Genomic DNA, 26,494 nt, shown 5'->3' on the forward strand with positions numbered 1-26,494 from the left:
AAGTTGGTGGTTTATTTTGGGAGACAATGAACTTGGTTAGACTCAAGGCCCAACCTTGAACTTTGTCTTAGCTTCTGTGGGTTTGTCTCAGTTTAACTCTTTTTTTTTTTTTTTTTTTTTAAATTTTTTTTTTCAACATTTATTTATTTTAGGGACAGAGAGAGACAGAGCATGAACGGGGGAGGAGCAGAGAGAGAGGGAGACACAGAATTGGAAACAGGCTCCAGGCTCTGAGCCATCAGCCCAGAGCCTGACGCGGGGCTCGAACCCACTGACCGTGAGATCGTGACCTGGCTGAAGTCGGAGGCTTAACCGACTGCGCCACCCAGGCGCCCCATCAGTTTAACTCTTTAAGCTTTTGCTGCACTGCTTTGTCCCTCCAATGCATGCTGGCCTCGTGGTCAGCCTGAGATTCATCCAGAGTTATTGCACAGCCTCAGGGGTTCCCCTTCTTCTACTCTTGCCTCTCTAGGATTTCTCCTCATACTCTTGTGACAGTAGTTGCCTTTACTTATTTTCCTAGTCCCTTTAGCCAGAAAGATAACAGGTTTTCTCTCAGTTTTAGCCACCCATGCTGCACTGCTCCTCAACCGTGGCCTGCTTTCAGGGGGAAAATAAACAGGAAAAAAAATTCGGGAAATTCACCCTGTGCCAGTGGCTACTCTGTAATCTATCTGTTTGTTTTTATTCTCCAGAATTCTCAGTAGTTGTTTTTTGTATTTTGCCTAAAGTTCACAGCTGTGATCTGTGGGAGGGTTGATCTGGAAAGGGCTCACACTGCCATATTAGAAGTGAATTTCTGGGACGCCTGGGTGGCTCGGTTGGTTAAGCGTCCAACTCTTGATTTTGGCTTAGGTCGTGATCTCGTGGTTCATGGGATTGAGCCCCACGTCTGCGATGACAGCATGGAGGCTGCTTGGGATTTTCTCTCTCCCTCCCCCTCTCTCTCTTTCTGCCTTCTCGTGGTCTCAAAAATAAATTATTACCTCAAAAATAAATAAATAAACATTAAAAAAGAGGAAATGAATTTCTGCCTGCTTTTTTCACCTAACAGTATTTCTTGGAGATCTTCCCAAGTGAGCATACAGATGGCTTCCTCAGTCTTTTTAATAGTGCCTAGTGGTTCACTATAGGAGGACATTTATGTTGTTTCCAAAGTTTTGCTTTTAGAGATAATGCTGCATCAGTTGTCCTTGTACCCCTCTACTTTGCTCTGAGATCGTGACGGAGAAATGTCTTGGGCCCTCAGCTAAGGTTTTTCTTGGAATCTTGAAAAACGTTCATTCCTTTGGTAGCAGTATGATTTCTGTTTCCTCCTATGGTTGACTGAAGCCTGGGCCATGTTTCTGGGCATATCCAGTGGCAGGAAGATGTGGAGGAGAGGAGAGGTGATGAAGAATGCCAAGTACTCCAGAAGTCTTAGAGATTGTTCCCAAGCACTCAGCTCAGAAGCATTAGGGAAGTCTGATGGAAAAGGACAGTGACAGCTCTGTCTCATCCCCACCCACCTGGGTGTTTTATTTGATTTACCATTTCTGAATTGGTGATTCATCAACAAACGATAAAAGGCCTCTTTGGACAAGAATGTAGCACATTAAAGCAAAGCTTTCTCTCCTTGTCTCCCTCTCCTCCAATTCCTTTTATGCAATGGCCAAGGCGAATCTTTCAGAAGCATCACAGAGTCTGTCTGTACTTCATTCAGCATTTCCTGATTGTTTCCAGGGTCACGTTCTCACTGTTTAGCATTGTACTCAAGACCCATCATACTCCAGTCCTAAATATCCCCAGGCATTCAATCACCTTGGTGACTTCCTGCCTAACTCAGATTCCTTACTAGTAAGCTATTGCTGATGCTGAGGTCCCCACATGATGCCCTCCCTGTTCTCCATAGCTGTCTGAATCCTGCCGATCCCTTGAGACCCAGCTCAAGCCCCAGCTCCTTTGTGAAGGTTTCTTGATCCACCTCTCTCACAACAAGATTACCCTCCTCTGAACTCTTGGAGTCTGGCACTTTACACAGTGGGTTGTAAAGCTATCTTCTTGGTTTATATTATGCTTTCTGAGCTCAGGGACCATGCCATGTACCTTTTTATGCCCTTCTTGGTGTCTTGTACACAATGGGCTTTTTATACACATTGATGATGGGTTGGAACCCTGTGTTTCACATGCATTAAATGGGCAGTTTCCACACAGAGAGAAATGTAACACAACTTTGTCATTGGTGGCCGTTGAACCAAAACAATGCAATGGTCATCCTGGTATTACAAACATGTCAGATTAAAGTTTGAAGACATCCACATAGCCTTCTGAGTTTTGGGGATGTTCTTTTGCTCGTTTCTCTCTTGACTTTTTAAAAATAGCAATTAGGATCTTCGGTGTGCAGTTTGTCCTGTAATCGTTTCTTAGGTTCTCAGAAAAACAACCCAGCTGGGTGCCTTGTACAGACATGTCCCCCTCACCACAGTGAGGAAGCAGAATGTTCTTGGCTGCTATGTGGCTATACCAGAACATGGAGGCCACAGGGAGGGCTGTTCTGTTGTCTGTCCGAGTCAAGGGGGAAAATACAGACTTCTGCATGTTATGAACACAGCCAACTGCATATCCACATTAAAGAAAAGAAACAAACACAAAACCCATACTTTAGCAGATGTTCATTGAGCTCCTGCTGTACATCTGGTACCGGGGTAGGTATGGGGCGGAAGATAAACATAAGTGGCAGAAAGGCAGGTGAGGTAGGCTTAGGGTCTTGGCTTTATCACATGGCCACTGGGAGTCCCAGATGAGTCTTTCACAAGACTCAGTGGTGTGATCGGCTCTGATTTTTCAGCTGAAGAAAAGAAACCCCTTCAAAAGCTCTCTCTTGTTCTTCCTGTGAGAAAAGGTGATGTTCTCAAGGCAGTGGAATGGGGCTAATGGGAAAGGACAGGACCCAGAGCAACTCTGGAGGTCTTGTTTCTTTTTTTTTTTTTTTCCATCTGGAGGTATTGACTGGGGCTCGCGAGTGGTTGGGTGGGTGAGCTGAGGATGAGGGGAGTCACATGTTTTACTTTTTAATGTGGTTGTAACCTCAGTGGTAAAATACATATTGCTTATGTTCTGCCTCTTTCGTATTACATCCTGAGCTCGTATCCCTTGTTACGAGATGCTTTTCTTAATTGTCAGTCTTAGTGGCAACAAAATATTGAGTTCAAGTGTTATATTGACTGAATTACTCGTGTAATTATTATTAATATTTACATTATTTCAATTTTTTTATCTTTGTACATAAGACTTGAGCGTGCATCTTTGGGTTTTCTCTTTTATGTTATTTCCTTAGGGACGATCTAAACGGCTTAATAGTGTCATGACTTCTTGACACATTGTGTCAAATTGTTTTCCGAGTGGGCTATGCCCACAGGTGTGAATGTGCTCCTTCCACTTCTGGCATTTGTTATGACCAGACTGTTTTTTCTAGATCTAATTCTTGTAACCATCAACAATGACTAACAGATAGTGAATGCTCATTTTGTGCGAACACTGTGGAGCACGTTGAGTGCATCATCTGATACAGCCTTCTTTACAAAGCTAGGAGAGAGTAACAATAGGTATCCCCAAGTTAATGTGAGGAAACTGAGGCACGGAGAGATTGAGCCATTTGCCTAAGGTCACATGGTTCAGAAATGCTGGACCTGGGGTTGGAATTCAGATGGGGTCTTTGGGGAGACCTTACCAAGGGTAATCGCCAACTTGTACTGTCTCACTGTTTAAACTTCCATTTTGGGGATTTCTGATGAGGTTGAATGTTTTTCCATATGTTTAGTATTTGTTGTATTACTTAGTGACTTTCCATTTTATGTTCTTCGTAGTTTTTATTTACTAAACTTCACACTCCAACTCCACGCCAATTTGGAGTGCCAGTGCATTACAGTCTAAGTAGCCCCCACTTCAAGTGGTGGGTTTGTGTTTTGGGGTCCTTATTGGGTCAAGATGGCAGTCAGCACTGGTCTGGCACCTCACTGATGGCCATGGGATGTGCTGGCCTCCCCCTAGCTGTGTCGCTTGGGATTGATTACTCCTTGAGAAGTTTGTTCTTTCTCTTCAGAGGAAGAGAAGGCACCCTGGAGAACTGTCCTGGGAATATTGAGAAAACTCAGATTATTTCTTCCGTCTCCTGATGAGGCAGTGACGGGTAATAGCAACGTCTATAAACCAGTTGAAGGTGTTTTTGCTCTTGTGTCTTCTGCGACGTTTCTTCTCTGTGATTACACGATCACACTTCAGCGGGGCTCTCTCTGTCTGGTTGTGTCCTTCCGTGAACCTGGTCCGAGGCGGGGGAAGAAGAAGAAAGATCTTTCTCCCACTCTGCTAGGTGCGCGTGTGCAGGCATATTAGTCACTGCCTCTCTCACATCCATCATTTTAGACAAATTCACTTCTCTCACGTCCAAGTCTAAAGTTCCCGCCTGTAGCTTGTACTGACCTAACAACTCAAATCATGACAGGGAACCTTTGTGAGAATTTGTTTGGGGTGGGGGCGGCACACTTATTTCCAAGAGACTGTAGCCTTGTTCTTTTACCTAGTTTCTTGAGTCTTTGTTTTGAATTTTTGTCCTGGTGGGACATAGTTTAATAATATCCCTCTGCCAAAGCATTCACGTTTTAGGCTGATGAAGACAGCATCCTGAGATGAAAATTGCATTCGGGTATGCAAAAAAGTACATGGTTCATAGCATTTTGCAATGTAATTTCCCCACATTTTTTCTTCATTAAATGTTTTGTGAAACTCACCATTCACTACCAGCTTGTGTTAAAACATTCAAATTACGCGCTAAACCAGAGTGTAAAAGAGTGATGGTCCTTTTCTACTCCATTCCTTCCCACCCCACAATTTGATAGTCTTCCACATGTCTCTCCTTATAATTATGTAAATAATTATCTAATATCAAATATCACTTCAATACCTATTATACACATCTACCTTGTATTTGCAATTTAGTTTTTACTTAAAAATATGTTGTGTCTCTTCACAGTGAAGCTACTGCACTCTTTTCTTTTTAAGTTTATTTATTTATTTTTGAGGGAGAGAGAGAGGCGGGGAGAGAGCACAAGCAAGGGAGGGGCAGAGAGAGAAGGAGAGAGAGAATCTCAAGCCAGCCCCGTGTTGTCAGCACCGAGCCCAATATGGAGTCGATCCCACGAACCGTGAGATCATGACCTGAGTCAAAACCAAGTGTCAGACACTCAACCAACTGAACCACTCAGGCACCCCTGCACTCTTTTTTAATAGCTGTGATCATGTTTTATGGAAAGCCTCATCTTAGCCTATGCTCTATACACCTGGAAAGAGGACCTAGTTTTAAAAATTTTTTGTGTGTAATTTTTTTTTTTTTTTGGTCAAAACTAAACAGAGGAGAAAGTATGGGGTAGTTAGAAGGAAGGTAAGTGTTTTTAAGTGAGCATTTGGGAAAATTCAACACCCATTCATGATAAGAACTCTCAGAAAAATAAGAATAGAAGGGAACTGCTTCAACTTGATAAAAAGCATCTACAAAAAAAAACACAAAAAACAAAAAACTATAGATACTCTCATCCTTTATGCGAAAGACTAAATGCTTTCTCCCTAAACTTGGGAATAGGGCAAGGATATCTGTCTCACTACTTTTACACAGCATAGTGCTGGGATTTCTAGTCCGTGCAAAAAAGCAACAAAGGGAGAAAAAGGTGTATAGATATGAACAGAAGAAGTAAAACTGACTCTATTTGCAGATGACATGATTGTCTACGTAGAAAGACCATGGAGCCTATAAAAAAAAGTCCTGGAACTAATAAGTGAATTTAACAGTGTTGCAGGATACAAGATAAATATACAGGAATCAACTGCATTTTTATATATTAACAACAAATATGTGAAGACTGAAAAAAACCAATATTGTTTATAATTGCTGAGAAAAAGAGAAATGCTTAGGAGTAAATCTAACAAAACATATGTGGGAATTACATGGCGTTTATCTTACAGAAATGAAAACTTATATTCATGCAAATACCTGTACACAAATGTTTATAGCAGCTTTCTTTATAATCGCCCCAAACTGCAAATAACAGATTAATAGACTGTGGTGCATCTATACCGTGGAGTTCTATTTAGCAAATCAAAAGGAATGAGCTCTTGGTGCATGTAACAACCTGGATGAATCTCCAGAGAATTATGCTGGATGAAAAGATCTAATCCTAAAGGGTCACATACTGTATGATTCCATTCTTGAAATGACAAATTCAGGAATGGAGAACAGATTGATGACTACCAGGGGCTAAACAGTGCATAAGTGTGGGAAGAAAGTGGATGCATTTATAAGGGCAACACAAGGGATCCTAATGGTGACAGGAATGTTCTATAGCTTAATTGTACTGATGCCAATATACTTAATGTGTAGTTATGTGAGATGTTACTATTGGAGAAAACTGGATAAAAGACACATGGGAACTATTTATATTATTTCTTTATATAATTCCTAACACCTGCATGTGAATCTACAACTATCTCATAGTAAAGAGTTTAATTTAAAAATAGGGGTGCCTGGGTGGCTCAGTCAGTTAAGCCCCTGACTTCTGATTTCGGCTTAGGTCACGATCTCACAGTTTGTGAGTTTGAGCCCCACGTTGGGCTCTGCACTGACAGCGCAGAACATGCTTGGAATTCTTTCTCCCTCTCTCTCTGCCCCTCCCCACCCCCACTCTCTCTCTCAAAATAAATAAACTTAAAAAAATTAAAAATACATTGTTTTTTCAATAATGGATCTACCATATTGTTTTTCACAGTTGCTGACATATTTCATGGAATGCCTTATTAATTTAGCCTATATCTTATGAGCCTGGGTAGAGGGATTTTGTTTATGTGTTTTGTGTAAATTTTTTTTTTTTTTTTTTTTTGGTAAAAATTAGAGGAGAAGGTAGGTAAAAACTAGAAGAAGGAAAAGTGTTTTTCTTTCTTTGAAACAAGTTCCTTAAAACTAATTTTGTTTTAAAAAGAGATATACTTTCCTGGGAGGTTTACTCTTGACTTTGATGGGGGCCTGGGGGTCAGAATGGGTCAACAAGCCGTGGTGGGGTCTCTAAGCTGCTGTGACGGCTAGAAGGGCCTTTAATTTTCTTGTATTTAACAGCCCCAAATCCACCTTAGAAATGCCTTCAAATACTTTGTCATTGTCTGCATTTGAGGGCGTCACCTATTTTTTCCCTTTAGTCCTGTACATTTCCTTTTCTTCTCTTCAGCCTCTTCCTCCTCCCCTGGCTGACTCTTTGACTTAATAATCAAGTTTTCACTTAAGTAATATTTGCGCTGAAAGTTCCAGTTAGGTATTCTGTGTTGTAGGCTGCACACAGAATCCAAGTCCATTGTCATGCTGATTTCTCTTAAACAGAAGTTAGGCTTTCTAGGAAAAGAGGGTGTGGTCTATGATATTATCAAATACCCAACTATTCATATCAAGAGAAGCAAAGAAACCAAAATCCACGATTATTTTGCTTGAACCCTAAAACCTAAAAAATACATTCGTGAACAAACTGTAAGGATCAGCGAAACTACCTGGAGTGATTTCAGTAGTTCATGAACTAACTATTTGGCAGCCCTGTTTGTCCATCTCTGGGTACCAGGCACACAAAGATGAGGAACCAGGTCCTGCTGCACACTTACTGTGCTGTGACACGGGTGGACAGACCATGGCCACTTAACGACAAGGACAATAAAGAGCTGGCCTCCAGAAGCCCTTACCTTTGCCAGGCCCTGAGAGCTTCCTCCCCTGTAGCTCCTGGGGGCTGCATTTATTTCACCTGTCTGCACAGGAGGGTACTGAGGTAGAGAACAGGAGTTCCTCCACCTGCCAGAGCCCCACAGCTCCTGGGGCTCAGCTCCTGGAAAATGCCTAGCAGAATGGGCCCAAGGTGCTATAACTGTGGGGTAGCTATAACTCAGGACTAACAAATAGTTTCATTTTGGGTGAATCGGGGGATAAGGCAAGTCCTTGTGAAAACCCATCTACATGTTTTAAAACCAGTGTTGTAATATTTAATCCAAAACGATAGTGACTGGCTCAGGTTCTTGGGAACAGTGGTGACGAACAGCATCATCATTGGTCTTACCTTTTTAGTCATCTGGGGCCTAGAGACTTAAAAACAACCTGTTTTCTTAGGTTGGTTAAACAACCACTGCCTACATTTCAATGTTAGTTCAATGTCAATTTCCATTGATTTAGCAACTCATCTTTTACATCAGGTTTTGAAAGTTTCAGATCTACATCCTCTTCTTTTCCTAAACATTAGCGTGTCTTTTTCTTGATTTTTTTTTTGTGTGTTTTGGTTTTTTTTTAATTTTAAGGGACCAAGGAAGGAAAACATCACAAAATAAACTCCGTAATGAAGAACATGTCGCTCCTTTTCTTCCTTCTGCCTTCCTTGCCGTTTTCTCCCTCTTTCGAGGGGAATGGCAGAAGGGAGGGGAGGGCTGCAGCCTGTTGAGGCTCACCCTTGGTCTCCTGGAAGCTGGCCCTGTCCTTGCAGGTTGACAGCAAACAGTGGGTCTCGGCAGGGTGCACACACCTCTCCCTAAGTGAGTGGTTACCACCCTCTCGCTAAGTGGGTGGTTACCTGTGAGCATCAGGAGGCCTTGTTTCCCAAAACATAACCTCAGGCCTGACTGTGAGCCTGCCTGACCTCCCAGTGGTTACCATGCCCGAGGTCGAGTGTAAGGCACTGGGCAGACATTAAGAGCATGTAAAATGAAAATAGCTTTACTATGTGTTATAACATCATCATCGTCGTCATCTTCATAGCAGTTAATAAGAGTCATCTACGCCCAGCACATTGTTATGGTCTCTCCATACATCATCTCATTCAGTGCTTCTAAACCTACCCCTGGAGGAACAGCTAAAACACCCCCAGAGTTCCTGATTTCAGTGGCGTTAGGGCCAGAGTTTGCATGTCTCGCAAGTTCCCAGAGACGTGGATACTTGCTGGTCCACATCTCTGAGGTCTAAGTTAATCTGTCTAAAACAGCCCCCATTTTACATTGAGGAAAAGGCGAGAAAAGTCAGGGAACTTGACCACAAAGCTCTTTGCTACTGACCGTAAGCATCTGTTCATCCAGCAAGGTTAATCTTTCAGAGGAAGTAGCAAGTGCCTGAGAAAGCCCTAGATGGATGCCAAGGCTCCAGACTAGTGAGTTGTGGCACGTTGGTAGGGGTTTGAGAGTCAGGCACGGGGGGGGGGTGAGCAGGAAGAGCTGGGGTGATGCCTGGGGGAGGAGCAGCCCTGGAGGGTGCTGTGTGGGGAGCGTGGGGTCTGTTATTGCCTGGAGAGAACACTACTAGGAAGACAGTCAGGGAAGGGGTTAAAGACCTACTCGGTGGCTCACTTTCTCCCTGTGCCGGCTTCCTGGTGTCACACACGGCTGGCTGTGTTTGTGTGGGCTTCTGTCTACACCATACCTCTTCTCTCCTTCAGGCTCCTTTCCCGTATTTCCCATAAAAGGGAGAGGAACAGTTGAAAAGTGCAGGAGGAAAATAAACCAGAAGCTTTTCTTTTTGAGTTTATTTTGTGATGGTATAAATCTTTGGACCCTTGCAATGAAAACAAATGAAAGGAAGCTAAAGAAAAAACTTTGCGAAATTATAGGAAAGGGGAGGAAGACTCGCGAATGACACGAAAGCTCTTTCTAGATTTGTCATGCGCAGATTCAGATTTTAAGATTTGAAAACCCAGGAGAGGCTTGGCAGTGTGGAAAGGTGTAGGGTGAGGTTGCAAGCTGGTGGCCCCCTGGCCAAATTCCACCGATACCTTTTGTTTGGCTCACATAACATTCGAAAAATATTCAAATCAGTTTAAGACGTGGGAATCTTCGCGCTCAAGCCCTTGGCGTCCGGCTTTTCTTGAGGAATAGAGAGTGCTAGCACCGGACCTGTGAGAGGGCATGGCTCCTAGTCATAGCCCCGGCCGGCATATCACCCCAGTCTAGAAAGTTCTGGGCCCAGACTTGGAGCACCACCACTCACCAGCTGGGCCACCTGGGGCCGGCATTTAATGGACTCTTCCTCCTCACCTGCCCCCGGCTGCCTCGGGTGGGTGACAGCACATCACAAACACGAAGCACAGTGGACCCGTGAGGAGGGGATTCCCAACAACACAGGCACCCTTGGGCAAGTGGGCATTAGGAAGAGACGCTTCGCGACAGACCGCGGACAGGGAGGGGAACCCACGTGAGGCAAGTGCCCTGCCAAGACAGCGTCACCCACTCCTTTCCTTAAAAAAAAAAAAAAATGTTTTTTAAAGGTGTTTAAAAAATGTGTTTTCTGAAATTATTATGATTATTTTGCAAGATCCATGCAGACAACTTGGTGCTTTATAGGGCGTATCCGGCTACAGCTGGCGCACTTCGGGGGGTTTTATGGCAAATTATTCTCGGATTACTCTTTAATGCAGCGAGGTCTGCCTGTTGTCTGAGCTCCCTGGGTCATATAGAAAACCCTCAGACTTGATACAAAACAGCTGCCTTAGTCAGCTGTTCCAAAAAAGGAGCAGTTTCAGGCCGCAGCAGCAGGAAAAAGGTTTTTGTAGCTGGTAGAGATTCTGAAAAACGTTCAAGTACTCTTTCCTTGCCATTAAAACGTGATTTAATTTTGTTATTAACAAATTGTGTAAATCGAAAACGAAGTACTCGGAGTGGGAGTTTGTTAAGTGCATTCTGGTAATACTTACAGTATGTCCTGGGGGGCTGTTCTCCCGGGAGGGCAGCAGGCACAAAACTCCAGCTGACCTCCGTGTCCCTGGGCCTCAGCCCTGGCTGGGCTGGGGTCAGGGGGGCCAACCCCTAGGCCTCCCTCCTCTCTCTCTGCTGGGCTCCTGCTGAGACCAGCAACAAAAGGGTCAATTGTCTGAGGCCTCCCTTTGTCCCTGGGGGCTCCATGGGCCTCTCTGAATGCCAAAGTGTCTCTGTGCACGTGGGTGAGTGCATGTCTGTATGAATGTGTGTGTATACGTGCATCTGTGCCAGGGCACGCATATGTTTGCATCTGAGTATTGTGTAAGCATGTGCGTGCACGTGTGCACATATGAACACATGCTTCTTGGTATATGTGCACATACGAGTGGTGTACCTGTGCATGCATGTGTGTGAGTGTGGATGTGTATGCAGGCATAAGTGTCCATGCACACATGTGTGACTTGGGTCTGAGCGTGCACGTGTGTGTACATATGTGTGCACATGCATGTGTAGATTGGGCCCAAAGTGTGCACATGTGCGCTGATGCATGTGTGTCTGTGCAGATGCAGACAGTGGTGAGACTTGGTTAAAGCATTTCCGAGTTGCTGATGCTTCTTAGCAGGGCGAGGGCTTGTAGAGGCCTGACTGGCCCGTGGGGGTTCCTAATGCCAGGGCAGAAGACTATCTCTGGCTCCTTTCTCAGCAGATTACAAGTTGCCTTTGGTATTTGCTATGGTACAGAAACCTTAGGGAATTTTCTCCCTTCTCTGCCTTCTGTAGGGTCAGATGATATGTAGGAGTGAGGAGGAGCAGACATAGTGTCCTCACTCATGTTCCAACCTGGGGCTTTGTGGCCTATGAAGATTTTTCTGCAGTGTTCCGGCATCTTGGCAAGGCTGCCTAATTGGATCCATTGCGTTCCGTGTGGAGTTTAAGCCGTGTTTCCAGGATGGCTGTGCGATGCCCTGTTCCCATGCACCACATGAGTGGGTTCCCATGTAGCCCCGGGGCCTGTGCATGGGTTTGGATCATCTGGTTTCCCTAGCACGTTGTTACCTGGCCCATGGGATATGCTGCAGCTGGTCTGTGTGGTTCCGTGATCCACACTTTCTTCCTTCACAAAGATGTCCTTTTTAAAATGACAGGGAAAGCATATTTGAGAAGTCGGGAAAAGGCAAATAAAAGTGCTTAATTGAAATTCATCTCTGTGAAGGATTTCTCTCCCAGCTCCTTTTAACCAGCACGGCTACCATTGAACAACTTCCTCTGCTTTTTTCTTAGTTTTGTCCCTCCCATGCCCATTTTCTCTCCCTGCTCCAGCAAAGGCGTGTCTTTCAACTGTGGAAAAGCCACCAATGAAGCAGTACTCTAAAGCTTATCAACACATTCAGTTGGTGAAATTATCTTATAATAAGCCTAACTGTAAGCCAGAACTTTTTAACTCCAGGAAATGTAAAGTGACGGGACATGTGAAATCTGTGAATTGCTCATCCTGACCTTTTTGGCTGTAGTTTCTGTTTTTATGTTCTTCCCTAAATAATTTCCTCCTTGTTCTTTAAATTCTTGATTGTCCCTGAGGCCTCTTCTTCTTCTGTTCACTTAAATCTCCCATATATATATACATATGTGTGTGTATATATATACACACACACACACACACACACACACACACACAAACACATATACACACACATTCCTGGTTTAGTTGACAAATAATTGAATACACTCAGGTGAGTGTGATATGAAATCAGCTGGATGTTATATATTTCACACCTTCACTTTTAGATAATCTTTTTGTAAAATGAAGCCTATCTTCCCTGATCCCTAATGGCTCGCCAGTGTCGGTTCTGCATTTGGGGTATGCATTGATGATGACACACGGCCGAATCATTCTGGAGCTGAGCTATTCAAACAATAGCTGGGGGATTTTGCAGCGTGTCAAGCTGGACAGAAGTTTGGGCTTTCTTTCTTTCTTTCTTTCTTTCTTTCTTTCTTTCTTTCTTTCTTTCTTTCTGTTTCTTTCCTTCTTTCTGTTTCTTTCTTTCTTTCTTTCTTTCTTTCTTTCTTTCTTTCTTTCAATAATTCTAACTGATTATAGTTGACGTAATATTATATTCATCTCAACGGTTTTATTTCTCCTAACTCTCCATCCCCTTGCTTCTTCCTTTCTCTTTCTTTCTTTCTTTCTTTCTTTCTTTCTTTCTTTCTTTCTATAATTCTAACTGATTATAGTTGACGTAATATTATATTCATCTCAACGGTTTTATTTCTCCTAACTCTCCATCCCCTTGCTTCTTCCTTTCTCTTTCTTTCTTTCTTTCTTTCTTTCTTTCTTTCTTTCTTTCTATAATTCTAACTGATTATAGTTGACGTAATATTATATTCATCTCAACGGTTTTATTTCTCCTAACTCTCCATCCCCTTGCTTCTTCCTTACCCCTTCTACCCTCCCACGGCCCAGGGACTCTTGTGTCATCTCATAGCATCCCGGAGAGCCCCATGGAAGTGACCTCCCCACCCCCACCGCCCTGGGGCCAACGTCAGAGAAACTGGCAGTGATGTGTTTGGGGATTTCAAGGTTCCACGTAGGCAGACTTTTTGCTCGGAAATGATATGATCGATGATGCTTGGGTTTTTAACTGCTGCCGAGTCTCTTAAACTAGTCGTGCCACAGTTCAGCCACAGGGGGACCGTCGATACTTTTATGGGCACGCTTGAGGCTGATCATCATTTTAACCTAATGAAATACTTTGTAAGTTCCAAAAATGAACTTAACAATTAAATTTTGGAAAATGAAAACATTTTCATAAATGAAATATTGCCTATATATAGTAGCGGTAGTTACTATTTATAGAGTTTTTTCCCACCTGCCGGTGACTTCCGCCGCCAGGCCCACCTGTAGAGTTTTTCCTATCAGGCGGCACGCATCGTGTGTGCGCCACACACAGGTATAAACACCAAAATAGAAAAAGTTGCTTCATCCTTGCACGAGAAAATAATTATTTGCCCATGATACAGATGCAGATACCGTGACCCTGAGAGTTTAAATAACGCGATGCCCGTATGGTTAGCGGTTGAACTCCTGTGGCCTGACGCTTCTGGAATCCATGAACTAGCTGAGGCCCGTGCCATATGATTCGACCCCCTCTTCTGCTTGAGAGGTTTCCGTGACCCCCCCACAGAGTAAAAAGGAAATCACAGTGCTACCCTGGCCTCTACTTGTCGCCGTCTCTGGCGGCTGTGTACCCTTTCTCTCGATGTCACACGTGCCCTCAGAGGTGCACCTTGCCGGCCTGGAGCTTATGAGATCAGTGTGAAGGTTGTGCAGATTCCCCTGGCAAGACTCTGGCCCGGGGGGGGGGGGGGGGGGTCGGGTCAGTCCTCTTCATGGCCTGGGCTCCGCTCAGCACTCCTGGGGCAGGGCGAGTGGGGAAGGAACCACCCCCAGGACGGGGGTATGTCAAGCCTCAGAATCAGCCACACGCTGAATCCTGTCCTTTCACGGCTTTGTCTCAGAGCTGAAAGAGCCCTGTTTTGCTCATACAAAACAGAGAGTGGAATGCTGGTTGCCAGGGGCTGGGGGTGGGGAGATGTTGGTCAGAGGGTATAAACTTTTAGTTGTCAGATGAATAAGCTCCGGAGACTTAATGCACAGCATGGTGACTATAGTTAACAGTAGCATATTGTGTACTTGAAACGTTCTATCTCGCCAAAAAAAGGGAAAAAAAAGGTAATTATGTGAAGTGATGGATGTGTTAATTAAAGTGATAACACATGGTAATAATTTCACAGGGTGTATGTGTATCGAATCATCATGTTGTAAGTATTAAGTACGTACAATTTATTTGTCCGTTATACCTCAATGAAAAAATTTTAAAACTTAAGTGTAAAAGCATGCAAAGAAAAAAAAAAGAAAAGCAAAATAAATAAATAAATAAATAAATAAATAAATAAATAAATGCAGGCTCTGTTATGGAAGGTGTCTCCAGATGAGAGACACCTGTCCAATTCACAGTGAAATATTTTAGATGTCTCTAAGACCCTTTCACAATCTGACTAGCCTTTAAGAATGATGTTGAAACCAAAGAACTATCATTAAAAGGTGTTATTTATGAAATATAAGGAGTAGGAGTAGGAGATTTTAGGAAATGTTTAAAAAATAACGGACCATCGTAAGTTAATTTTCTTGTGAACTCAGCATGCTCTTCATATTATTTAGTATGTGTTTTTCTCTCTTTTTAATTACAGCTTGGGCTGACGATAGCCATCCGCTATAGTCACAGGTAAAGCTAATTTTTTTTTTTTTTCCTCTTGAGGAATACCCTTCCTGGTTTATAGCTTTTGGTTTGATCAAATCTGTGGGTTTTCAAGCTAAATTTTGGTGGCTTCTCTACCTATGGTATCAGTTCACAGCAATTAGAATTATTCCATTTGCTTCATTGATGAGGGCCGCTGGCTATTTGGAGGAATAGAGCTTTTACATAAAGGTGGTGGTAGGTAGCACATTTCTTTTAAAACAAAAAATGGACGGCTCTAGGGCAGGGACACAAGTGATTTCTGGGTAGTGTATTCTGTCTAGGGATAAGCGCAGAAATCAGGGATGTCCCGCATGAATGGTGAGGCTGGGCAAACAGAAAGCTGAGTGAAGGCTTGTTAGTGAAGCCCCTGTCCCCTCCATGCCCCCCTGCCTTGTCTTAGGTATATCTGAGAATGGCTAAAAGTGCCATTTTTGGTCTTGCTTCATTTCTGCCTTTTTCTCAAGTGCATCATATTTACGAAAAACGTTGGTTTCTTATGCTAGTATCCAAGTACATGCATCCCCTGGCATGCATCAGAATGTATTAAGATGTTCATTAAAGATCCAGTCTCAATGGAAGAATAATAAGCAATGTCCGTCCTGCCCATACACAACCTGTGCTCACAGCCTCCCCGAAGTGCCACCCGCTGGTCAGCTCAGGACATCTGGCCAGCTCTCCACAAATAAACCATAGTTACTGCAAAGGAGATCGCCTTCTAAATCCGCTTGTCACAGGTTGTATGTGCTTGCTTACAGTTAACTGTGGCTCGATCGACACGGTGGGCAGTCACAGAAGCCCGAAAAGCTGCTGGTGCACTGTGTGGGGTAGAGCAGGAAGAAGGCAGGACTGGGCTAGAACCACTCGGAACTAGGAATGAGTGTGTGGGAAGAAGGTGTTTCTGTCGGACATTTCTGGATACTCTTGAAGAAAGCTGCTCCAGAGATGCTCATGATTGCTTTTCGGTGTGTGTGAGGGACGGTGGGGAATTTTGCCCATCCTTCCTTCCTTCCTTTTTTTTTCTTTTTTCTTTCTTTTTTTTTTTTTTTTTTAACAAATGCTTATTTATTTTTGAGAGAGAGAGTGCAAGTGCTAGTGTGAGCGGGGGAGGGGCAGAGAGAGAGGGAGACAGAGGATCCGAAGCAGGCTCTGTGCCGAGAACAGAGAGCCGGATGTGGGTCTCGAACTCACGGACAGCGAGATCATGACCTGAGTCAAAATCGGATGCTTAACCGACTGGGCCACCCCGGTGCCCCTGCCCTTTCCATTCTTTTCCGTTGGTGGAACTTTCCTCATATTTGAGTCCTGCTTATCAAGACTTTTCTGCATGAGAGCTAAAGGGGCCTCCCTAAGAAAGCCAAGGTCTTGCTCTAGTCCGGAGAACAAACATGGGCTTGTTCCCGCCACGGTAAGGGTTACTCTGTGGCTCTGTGGAGAGTTCTGACTTGTGCAGAAACTCAGATTCTTCCGGAACTGGACAAAACTTTCTTTTTAATACTTTGTGAGGCTGAGGGACTTTTGCCAACTATCAACCTTTTCGAATCAGGGAATCGGGTAAGGATAGCAGAGCAGGGGAGACCGGATGGAGGTCCCAGGTGGATGGTGTCTTTGGCCCCGTGCTTATTATGGGTCCCAGGCCTGTGTCGTGGAAAAGATTCCTGCCCGGCCTGCCTGGGGCCAGGGCAGGCCCCTGGCATCCTTCTGTACGGTTACCAACACCAAACAGAAGGTGGAGACTGTTGTCTGAGCTGAACATCTTCTTCATTTGGAAAGGGAAAATGTCTTCTTACCCTTGACTGGGTAGCGATTTAGATATACCTACTTTTCTGTGGAATTGGTGGCAGTGGGCGCTCTCTGGAAGGAAGCGCTTGGCTTGGATTAGGAATGACTCCTCCCTTTGGCTCCCCCTTCCCTAAAGCAGCCCAGTCTGGCTGAAGAAGTGTGGTTAGTAGACAGTGGCTATGAAGCTGAATAGAGACGTGGACACCCTGAGTCATGGTCCTATAGGAGGTCCTACAGGATAGGCATTCCACTGTGGAGAAGGGAAAAAATGAAGTTGGAGCAGTTAAGCAGAGCCCATTTTAGAGAGGAGAGAGCTTTGGAATTACTCATCCGGTGGCCACATTTATGGAAACCCCGTGCCTATGGCTGCCTGAGGCCACCGAGCTACCAGTGATCATGCTGGCAATGTTCTGTGGGACAGGGGTTTGGAAGGACAGGGAAGATGGCCTGACTCTGCTTCACAGGGTCTGGGGCCTGCTCTGGAAGACTCAGGGAGGAGGACAGAGACATCTGAAGGCTCATTCACTTCTGTGTCTAGTGGGTGATGCTGGCCGGTGGCCAGAGATCTCTGTTCCTCTCCGCACGCGGGTCCGTGTGGTCTCCACATGGGCTTGTTTGGGCTTCCTCACGGTATGGTAGTCGGCCCTCTCTGATTGAGTGTCCTGGAAAGGGAGAGCCAGGTAGAAGCTGTCTCCTTCCTGTGATCCAGCCTGGGAAGTCATAGAGCATCACTTCCGCCTTACTCTGTTGGAACAGACACAACCCCCTGTTGGCGTTCAGAGGGAGGAAGCAGAGACCCTGCCTCACAGTGGAAGGAGTGCTGGCCACATTGTAACAAGGACATGAGAGGTGGGGAAATCTTCATGAGGCCGTTTTGGGAAAATGCTGTCTGCTGCAGAGCCCAGCTGAATGACAGGGTGCTTATTTAAAGCCGTTGTAAAAGGAAATTTAAGACACTGTCCTGGCTGTAAGGCATTTACGAGCCGGGGAAACACAAGGGGTATGGGTGAAGAAGACTTAAGGATAGACGCAAATCTTATAGGAGGAGGTAAATCAGTCAAAGGAGGCTTCTTAGAGAAAGCGAATCTTAAACCATCCTCACAGAAGGCAGACTCCGTGGGCTCAGACAGGTGCCCCGCTAACTGATAATGCAGGTCCCTGAGCATACGTACAGGGACAATGTGGAGACTTTTTTTGGCTTGGGTGAGCCTGTGACAGGTGTAAATGCCCTATTCACACATCCCATTCACCCAAGCCTAGATGAGGTTACTGAGGAGCATTTGACCTGTCCATGTACCAACATCTCAGATGTAGTGGAAATGCAGAACGCATTATCAGAGGTTGTATTTTCCAGAAATGATTTCTGAAATATAAGGAATTGTGATGGAAAAGTTCCAGGAAGCACAACAGTGTCTGTAAATCTGTGGTGGGAAAGAAACCATCTTCTGGGAAGCCCCCAGTCTGCAGGAACCAATGGCTCTTAAAACTTTTTTTTAATGCTTATTTATTTTGAAGGAGAGAGAGAGAGTGTGAGCAGGGGAGGGGCAGAAAGAGAGGGAGACAGAATCCGAAACAGGCTCCAGGCTCTGAGCTGTCAGCACAGAGCCTGGCGGGGGGGCGAGGGCTCGAACTCATGAGCAGTGAGATCATGACCTGAGCCAAAGCCAGGCGCTTAACCAACTGAGCCACCCAGGGGCCCCTGCCAGAACCAACGACTCTTAATAAAGTGTCGTTGTGGGTCAGACTGTACCACCTGCTGTCACACCACCTTCTCTGTCCTGTCTCTGGGGTCAGCGGGCACAGGAGGAACTGGCCTGTCCTCTCCGAAGCCTGCATGTCCTTGGATTGTCTGGTGGTAGCTCTTCTGTCCCTCTGCTGCCTGTCACCCACTTCTATCCTCAGAGGAGAGGAAGAAGATGAAACCAGAGGGTGTGGGTTTCTGGTTATGTCTCCTCTTTAAATAAAAATCCTAGTTAATCTAATAAGCTAGCTTATTTAGATTAATTGAAGCTTCAATCCTTTCGTCGATTGCTTTTTTTTTTATCCTTTTGGTAAAATATACCTAACATAAAATTTACTATTTTAACCCTTAAAGGTTTAAAAATGTACACTTCAGTGAAATTAAGTACATTCACATTCTTGTGCAACTATCACCACACCCATCTCGAGAACTTTTTCATCTTCCCAAACTAAAACTCTATACTCTTTGAACACTAACTCCTCATCCTCCCCTGCCCTGCCTCCAGCCCTTGGTAACCTGCCTTCTGTCACTGAATTTGACTAGTGTAGGAACCTCATATAAGTAGAATCATCATACAGTATTTGTCTTTTATGTCTGGGTTCTTTCACTTAGCAGAATGTCCTCAGGGTTCATCCATGTTGTAGCATGTGTCAGATTTGCTTCCTTTTTAAGGCTGAGTAGTATTCCATTTGTGTGTGTGTGTATGTGTGTGTGTGTGTGTATGTGTATATGTATATATAGACCATTATGTGTGTGTATATGTATATATGTGTATATGTATATATATTACACTTGCATTTATCTGTCAGTAGACATTCGGGTTGTTTCTGCCTTTGGGCTATTGTTAATGGTGCTGCTATATACACGAGTGTACAAAAATCTCTTTGAAACCTTGCTTTCACATCTTTTGAGTAAATACCCAGAAGTGTAATTGCTGGATCGATCCTATGGTGATTGTATTTTTAGGTTTTTTTGGAGGAATCGCCATGCTGTTCTTCTGTCGATTACGTTTTAAAGTAGGAGTGTATCCTACATCTATATAGTTCTGGGTCTACTTCAAACGCTCACGGTTGTTTACCCAGGACCCAGATTCTGGAGTTGAGAGCTTCCCGGGTCCTCTTTGTGTGCATCAGGAGACTTTTGGAAGCAAGGTTTGGGACTTGAGGCTCTAATCACCAGGTCTGTTTCCCAAATTCTGACGGGAGGGCCAGGGCCAAGAGCAAGGCTCCTGTGATAGACGGGGGTGGGACAAAGGGAAGGGAGGAGGCGATTGTGGTTCCAGACGGCAGCAGTCGGGAGGATGGGTTCACTTAGGAGTGGGTTGGACACGAGTGTGCAGAGGAGAGGAGGAATCACTCAATCCCATGAACCTGGTGGGCAGGCTGTGCCTCTTAGGCTGCCACAGACACCCGGGGCAGCCTGGAGCAGGGGGGCCCTTGTGTGGTAAAAGAGGGGCGTAACCCGAGGTACGCCTGGTTTTGTTTTCATGCATCTGCGTTTTGGCTTGGGCCATCAGATCTCCCTTGTTACGATGAACAGTGTTAGAACATCCTTTCCCCCGATTTCCACACTAACACATGCACACCCCACCTGCTCCCACTCCTGCCCTCAGACATGCTGGTTCAGGCTCCAGCCCTTGCTAGACCAGTAATTCCACGCCCAGTTGTATGGTATAGGGGAGTGTGTGGGTGTGGGTATGTGTATGTGTGTGTGAGACATCATGTGGGGTCAGGCGCTGAGGGGTCAGGAAGTGGAGAATGACACAGTCATATTCTTCTGATGGTATAGATACACCAAGCAAGGAAGCACATCTACTGTGACCGAGGTGTGCATTTATCAACAGGTCCTGTACACATTTCATGTATTATCGCAGCGTTTTAATTTATTTTTGTAAAGTCAAGTCATTTTCACAGAGTGGAAAATTGTCTCTTGATGTTCATTCCCCACTGCTTGGCTTGAGGTTTTTGAGTGGAATCCACACAGTGGTGACAGCTGGGTAACCCCCAGAAGTGCCCTTTGCAGATAACAGCTCTCGGGGCCCCACCACCCACGCAGTGGGGAAATTGTTCCCCACTGTGTGGGTGTTTTGTTTTTTTCTTTTTCTATAAGTTTGAAAGAGAGTTTAGACGTTCTTCCCGTCTGTCACGGTGCAGCAGCCCGGAGAAGCCTGCTCCCTCCTGACAGGAGCTCCTGGGCGAAGACGAAGTGGCTTCGAAGTGAGCATGTCACCTTTGGCTCTCGCTTCTCTGATACGGCAGACAGGCCATGTAAACCAACAGCGCGGCATTTTTGCACGTGGTGCTTAGGTCCATGTTTCTAAGAATAGCCCATGGAAGCAGGGTGGGAGAGCATGAACTAGCTCCCAACGGAATTTTGTTTTGTTTCTGTTGGTTATCTTTATTTAATAAATCAGGAAGGAAGCAAAATTTCCACTGGGCTCTGTTATAGTTAAATGGAAGTTTACAGAGGTTTGACTTTTAGATGAAGCCTAAAGATGTCTCTTTCCCACAACGGACTCTTTCTATCAGTTTCTAATAGGCCTTAACAAAGGCCAGATTTGGTGCCCTGTTCGGGCCTGTGCCCTAACCCTAATTCTGGAGTTACAGGTACCAGCCCCTTAAAAGGCTTTGGTGTCCCCTGAGGGCTGACGAGGGGATGGGAGCACTGGGGCGCTTGTGCGTGTTCAGTCCCAGAGAAGTTGACAGTTTGACAGTCCCTGTGTTGGACTTCGGAGGGCATGGCCTTACACCGAAAATGCAGACCCCATGATTAAATGTCATTCTGAGGCCCCCTTTGAGTGTTTGCTTTGAATGAGCCAGAGGGCCTAGCAAGCAGTGAAGCGGTCATGTACTTCTGTGTTCTGATTTAGATTAGAAGTGGAGTTTGAAGTTCATAGATGAATCAGAACGCTTATTGAATGGACAGGCTGCATCAATGAACAAATGAAATTGTCATCTTGAAATACAAAGGGAGGAAAAGACAAGAAACAGGGCCATCAGGCCTGTTGGACTTTGATTTCAAGTGTTGGCAAATACCTAGCATCTCCCATTTGGAGCTGGTTTGATCTTGTGGAGACAGCTGGGAGACACTGTTGTTCTCCAAATTTTGTAAAAATAAACAAAGATGCCTTTCTGCCCTTTTTTCCCCTTCCAGGGAATAGTTGTTTCTGTCACTGGGGCTTTCTGGCCGACGGCTCCATCTGTCTCTTTTTCAGACTTCGCAGTGAGGCCCTGACCAGATTTATCCACAGGGTTGCCAAGAAATTTATTCAACCCCAATGGCATAATCTTAAAAGCAAAGCCATCTTGTGGAAGGTTGCGTTTTTAAGATAACCTTCACACAAAATGTTGCCCCTGAAAAGCAGAATGTGAATACTCACACTGTGTCTGGATTCCATGTTCTTACTCAGTGAGGTCCTTCAAGGCCACATGTATGTTTTTGGCTTCTTACAGCAGAGCTCGGCCTGGGGCTGTGGATGTGCCTGGAAAGTGGTGGATGCTTTTCAGGGTCCGGGGGAGTCGGGGATAGACAGATGTGTCTTCCTGTGCCTCTCCCATCCCCTTCAATCCCTTGTCTGGTTTTCATTTGGTGGCCTTGTTCTCCAAAGAGATTCTGGTCCAGACTCTCGGCCATTTCCCCAGTCACACCTGCTCATCACATGTCTGTTGCCACACCCACAGGGTGATCTCTGGGGGGATAGTTTGCCTGCCAGTAAGAGGATCTTTCTCAATTACAGATCTGATTATGCCCTTCCCACTCAAAAGCTTCCATGGCCTTCCATGCCCAGGGAACAGATTTCTGACCCCAGACTTCATCTCCAACCCTCTGTCCTCAAAATTTGCAGTTCTGAGCTTCCTGCTTGTTCTATTCCTTGCTCTTACTATTTCCTTTTGAGGAATTAACTTCTGTCTTCTCTTCTGCATTAGTGAACTCCTACTCATCCTCTAATGGCCCCTAGGATGGAAAAGCTGTCACCTCATTTTCAAAAAATTGTCAAGCAGTCATGCTCCTTTCTGGTGTTAGGGCTCAGGGCTGACCTCAATTGTGTGCCTTTCTTTTCCTTTCTATATCAGGGAGCAGGTTGGAGAGGCAGACTGCATTCCTGGCCCCCCTCACCCGTGCCCTTCCACATCAGAACCTGTGAACCCCACAACCCAGCCCTTAGAGCCAAGGCCATTTGGCAAAGCTATTCTGTGTGGGTGAGTTCGGAAGGAACTGGTCAGTCTTTCTTTTATGGTATCTCTGAGGGATGACCACTCCTTTACTTTCAAAAGGAGAAGACACCTAACTTAAATTGATCCAGAGATTTGACAAAACCCCAATTAAAACGTGGAAACATAAATATAAATACTTTGCATAATGGTGAGCCAATTCAAAAAATGACAAGCTCATTAAAAATGCATATATAAAGGCAAAAAACCTAGACTAGCCAAAGCACAAGAATTGGAAGACTTACACTACAAATGTCAAGATTTACTATAAAGCTATAGGGATGAAGACAGTGTGGCATTGGTGAAAGCAAATAGAAAATAGAATGAAGAGTCTAGAAGCAGACCCACACCTAAATGATCAATTGATTTTCTACAGAAGCACCAAGATAATTCGATGGAGAAAGGATATAGATGATACTACAACAATTGGATATCCTTAAAGAAAACACCCAAAACCCTCAACCCATACTTTACAGCATGTGCAACAATGAACAAAAGTGGGTCATGTGCCTAAAGCAAAATCTAAAAGTGACAACTTTACAGAAGAAAACATAGCTTCAGATCTTTGTGGCCTTGGGCAAGGCAAAGGCTACTTCGGACACAAAGAACATAAACTGTGAAAGGAAAAGTTGGTAAAATGGATTTTATCAAAATTAAAAACATCTGCTCTGTGAAAACCACTGCCTAGAAACTAAAAGACAAGCCACAAACCAGGAGAAAATATTTTCAAAACACATAGCTGATAAAGGACTCGTATCCAGAATATGTGCTGAACTCTTACAGCCCTTTAACAAGACGGCAGTTTGATAAGTGGGCAAAAATTCTTGAACTGATACTTTACCAAAGAAGAGACGCAAATGGGAGGGCAGAAGAGAAAGAAAAGAGATGGCAATAAACACATGAAGGGATGCTCGGCCTTGTTAGTCATCAAGGAAATGCAAATTAAGACCACAGTGAGATACCATTACGCATAGATCAGAATGGCTTAAACACCCCCCTGAAAGGTCCCCCCCCCCAGACAACAAAACACAAACCCACAAAATCCTGACAACACAGCATGAAGATGTGGAGTAACTATAGCTCTTTTACATTGTTGTTGGGAAAGCGAAATAGTGTGGCCACTTTGGAAGATACTTCGGTACTTTCTTATCATGTTAAACACTGCCTTCCCATAGGACCCGGCGCCTCCACTCCCAGGTAGTACTGACACAGGAGAAATGAAAACATTTGCCCACGCAAAGACCTTATGCAAATGTCTGTAGCTGCTCTGCGCGTAATAGCTGGAAAGTGGAAACGATAAGTGGATAAACAGACTGTGGCCCATCTGCACAGTGAAATATTACTCGGCAATAAAAAGGTATCGTGTTGAGTGAAAGAAGCCAGACTTCAGAGTGCGTACGCTGTGTGATTCCATTTGTGTGACATTCTAGAAAAGGGAGCACTACGGGGAAGGAAGTGGGTGGGGGAACGGGTTAACTAGAACGTGACATGAAGAGTTTGGGGGTGGGGGGCAGCGATAGACATATTCCAAATCTTGATTGTGAGGGTTACATGTTTTTTGCCCAAACTTGTAGAATTGGAACACCTGAAACAGGTGAATTTTACTATAATTGAATTACACCTCAGTGAACTTGAATTAAGGAGAGCTGACATTGGGGAAAGCCCTGGCCACTCTGGTGCGAGACTACCTTGTCTGAGGCCACGTTAACAGTCCTGTGTCCAGGGGCGCCTGGGTGGCTCAGTCCGTTAAGTGTCTGACTCTTGGTCATGACTCAGCTCACGTCATGATCTTGAGGTTTGTGGCATGGAGCCCTGCGTCGGGATTCTCCCTCTCTGCCCCTTACCCCTTTTCGCTCAAAATAAATAAATAAACTTAAAAAAAAAAAAAAATAGTAGCCCTGTGTCCAAGTGCTTCTGGGTGTGGAATTATGTTGTGTTTCGGACGCCTGGAATGAGGCACCCATTTCTTTGTTTTGCTCACTTAATGGTTTTCAGTGAAGGTGAGTTGTGAGATGTGTAACTAACACATGCATGAAGTTTAACACACGGGTCTTTCTGAGGCTTTCCATGGAAACCAGTTGACAGGTGCGGTCAGAACTTTTGTCCACTGGAGTTTTCAGATGGAAAGGTGCTCGAGCCAGGCCCTCTTAGTGGGCAGTTCAGCCTGAGGCAATTGGGTTTGACCTTATTCTTCACTCACTAGGCTGCTGCCCCTGTGGGGGGCACTGGAGGGGCTGCGGGGGCGATGGATGACACGCCAGGCTCCACTTGCTCCCCTCCGTGGAGCAGAGGTCCCCAGTGCAGGTGCCTGAGGTCATGTTCCAGGAGGCACTGCTCATCTCATCCATCTGGAAAACTCATCGGCTGGCTGGTCCCTCCCCGGAGACCCAGGGAATGGGGTGCAGCTGTTTCCAGATCTCAGCAGTGAGAGAGAGTAGTGAGAAAGCGGCTCTGCGCTCCACCCCCTGGTTTCTAAAGCTAATGTGGCAGGTGTCACCCCAACTCCCACTCGGTTGACTGCCGCTGGGCACTGGGCAGGGGGCAGGGCCCCAGGCCCCCAGTGAACAGGCTGCACAGTGCGCCAGGGCAAAGCGCAGACAGAGAAACCAGCCTGGATGAAGATCACCAGCACACTCCTCGTTGTGCTGGAGGGAGTTGCCATTCTGCCGGGGCGCGGAGGCCAGCCCACAGACCGTGGTCTAGCCCGGGAGTCTATGACAGCCAAGCTGAGCGGGGGAAGTTCAGGGTCCTTCTCTACAATCCCTTGACTGGTGCCATAATGCCCTAGTCCAGAGGGTCACCTACAGTGAACATGCAATTGGCCTTCACCTATCTTATGGGAGGAGAGTTTACTAAGGCCCTGGTTGTGTTGTCGTTAAGTGGGAGAGGACAGAGGGGTTCTCTGGTCGGCCTGATGTGGCGGCGGGGCCTGGTTCACAGGCTGATTGTCTAAGGCTTTACTTGCAAGCTTGGCTTAAGGTTCTACATCTCTTCCTGAGGAGTGTTTCTCAAGTTTTAATGTACAGTTAACTTGGCAAGATGTAATCTTTAGGCTCTGTGAAGCTAGCCACAGAAAGTTCTAGATTTACTTCCTTCCAGTCACCAGGGTGTCGCATTGGTAGGTAATTTTTCCTATATGAATGACATTTTGGCCTCTTACGTGGCTCAAACCATCTCTGTGTCAGGAACTTTCGATACACAGAGGACTGGGCCTGCGGAGGACCTGAGGGGTCTCCTGAAGGGGGCAGCACATATACCCCCTGCTGCAGGCCCAACGGGAAAGGAATCACGCGAGGCAGCTTTTTAAACTTTTTCCTGAGGTGTCTTATCACTTAGCTTTTGCTTCCTGCTGGGGTCGGTAGAGCCTAGAGTGCCATATAGAGAAGGAAATATGTACATTTACACTCCCGAGTCTTTTGTAAGGTAGATGTGACAGCTTGTCACGGTGGCTCTTTATGTTACACAAGACAGCTTCCACTTCCTTAGAGTTTGCGGTGGGTGGAGACGGCGAGGGGGTGTTAGTGGCACGGAAGGAGTCACATTTATATCCTCACGTGTAGGCATCTGCAGATGTCCCCAACACTGCCACCACACTCCCCCCGCCCTGGGAACGACTTGCTCCCTTGTTCACGTTCCCAACTGGGCTGGCCTCTTACATGGTGGTGCATCTCACAGTTATTTAGCTACACTCCTCCTAGACCAGTAGTTTTCACGTGGGGAATTTTGTCCCCTAGGGA

At 45.3% G+C, this 26,494-nt stretch overlaps 1 protein-coding gene across 1 annotated transcript in view; it reads left to right on the forward strand.

The window, feature by feature from the left end:
* LOC112864152 (acyl-coenzyme A oxidase-like protein) overlaps positions 1-19,153 on the forward strand; it is a 94,450-nt gene extending 75,297 nt beyond the window's left edge. Inside the window, 1 exon segment of the mRNA XM_086700553.1 lies at positions 14,977-19,153. Within this exon segment, the coding sequence (XP_086556679.1) occupies positions 14,977-15,015 (39 nt within the window). The 3' untranslated portion in view covers positions 15,016-19,153.
* Positions 19,154-26,494: the final 7,341 nt, after the last annotated feature.

The sequence above is a fragment of the Puma concolor genome, chromosome A3 (assembly GCF_028749965.1).
Source record: "Puma concolor isolate L17-30 chromosome A3, mPumCon1.1.hap2, whole genome shotgun sequence".
In the NCBI taxonomy this organism is placed as follows: Eukaryota; Metazoa; Chordata; class Mammalia; order Carnivora; family Felidae; genus Puma; species Puma concolor.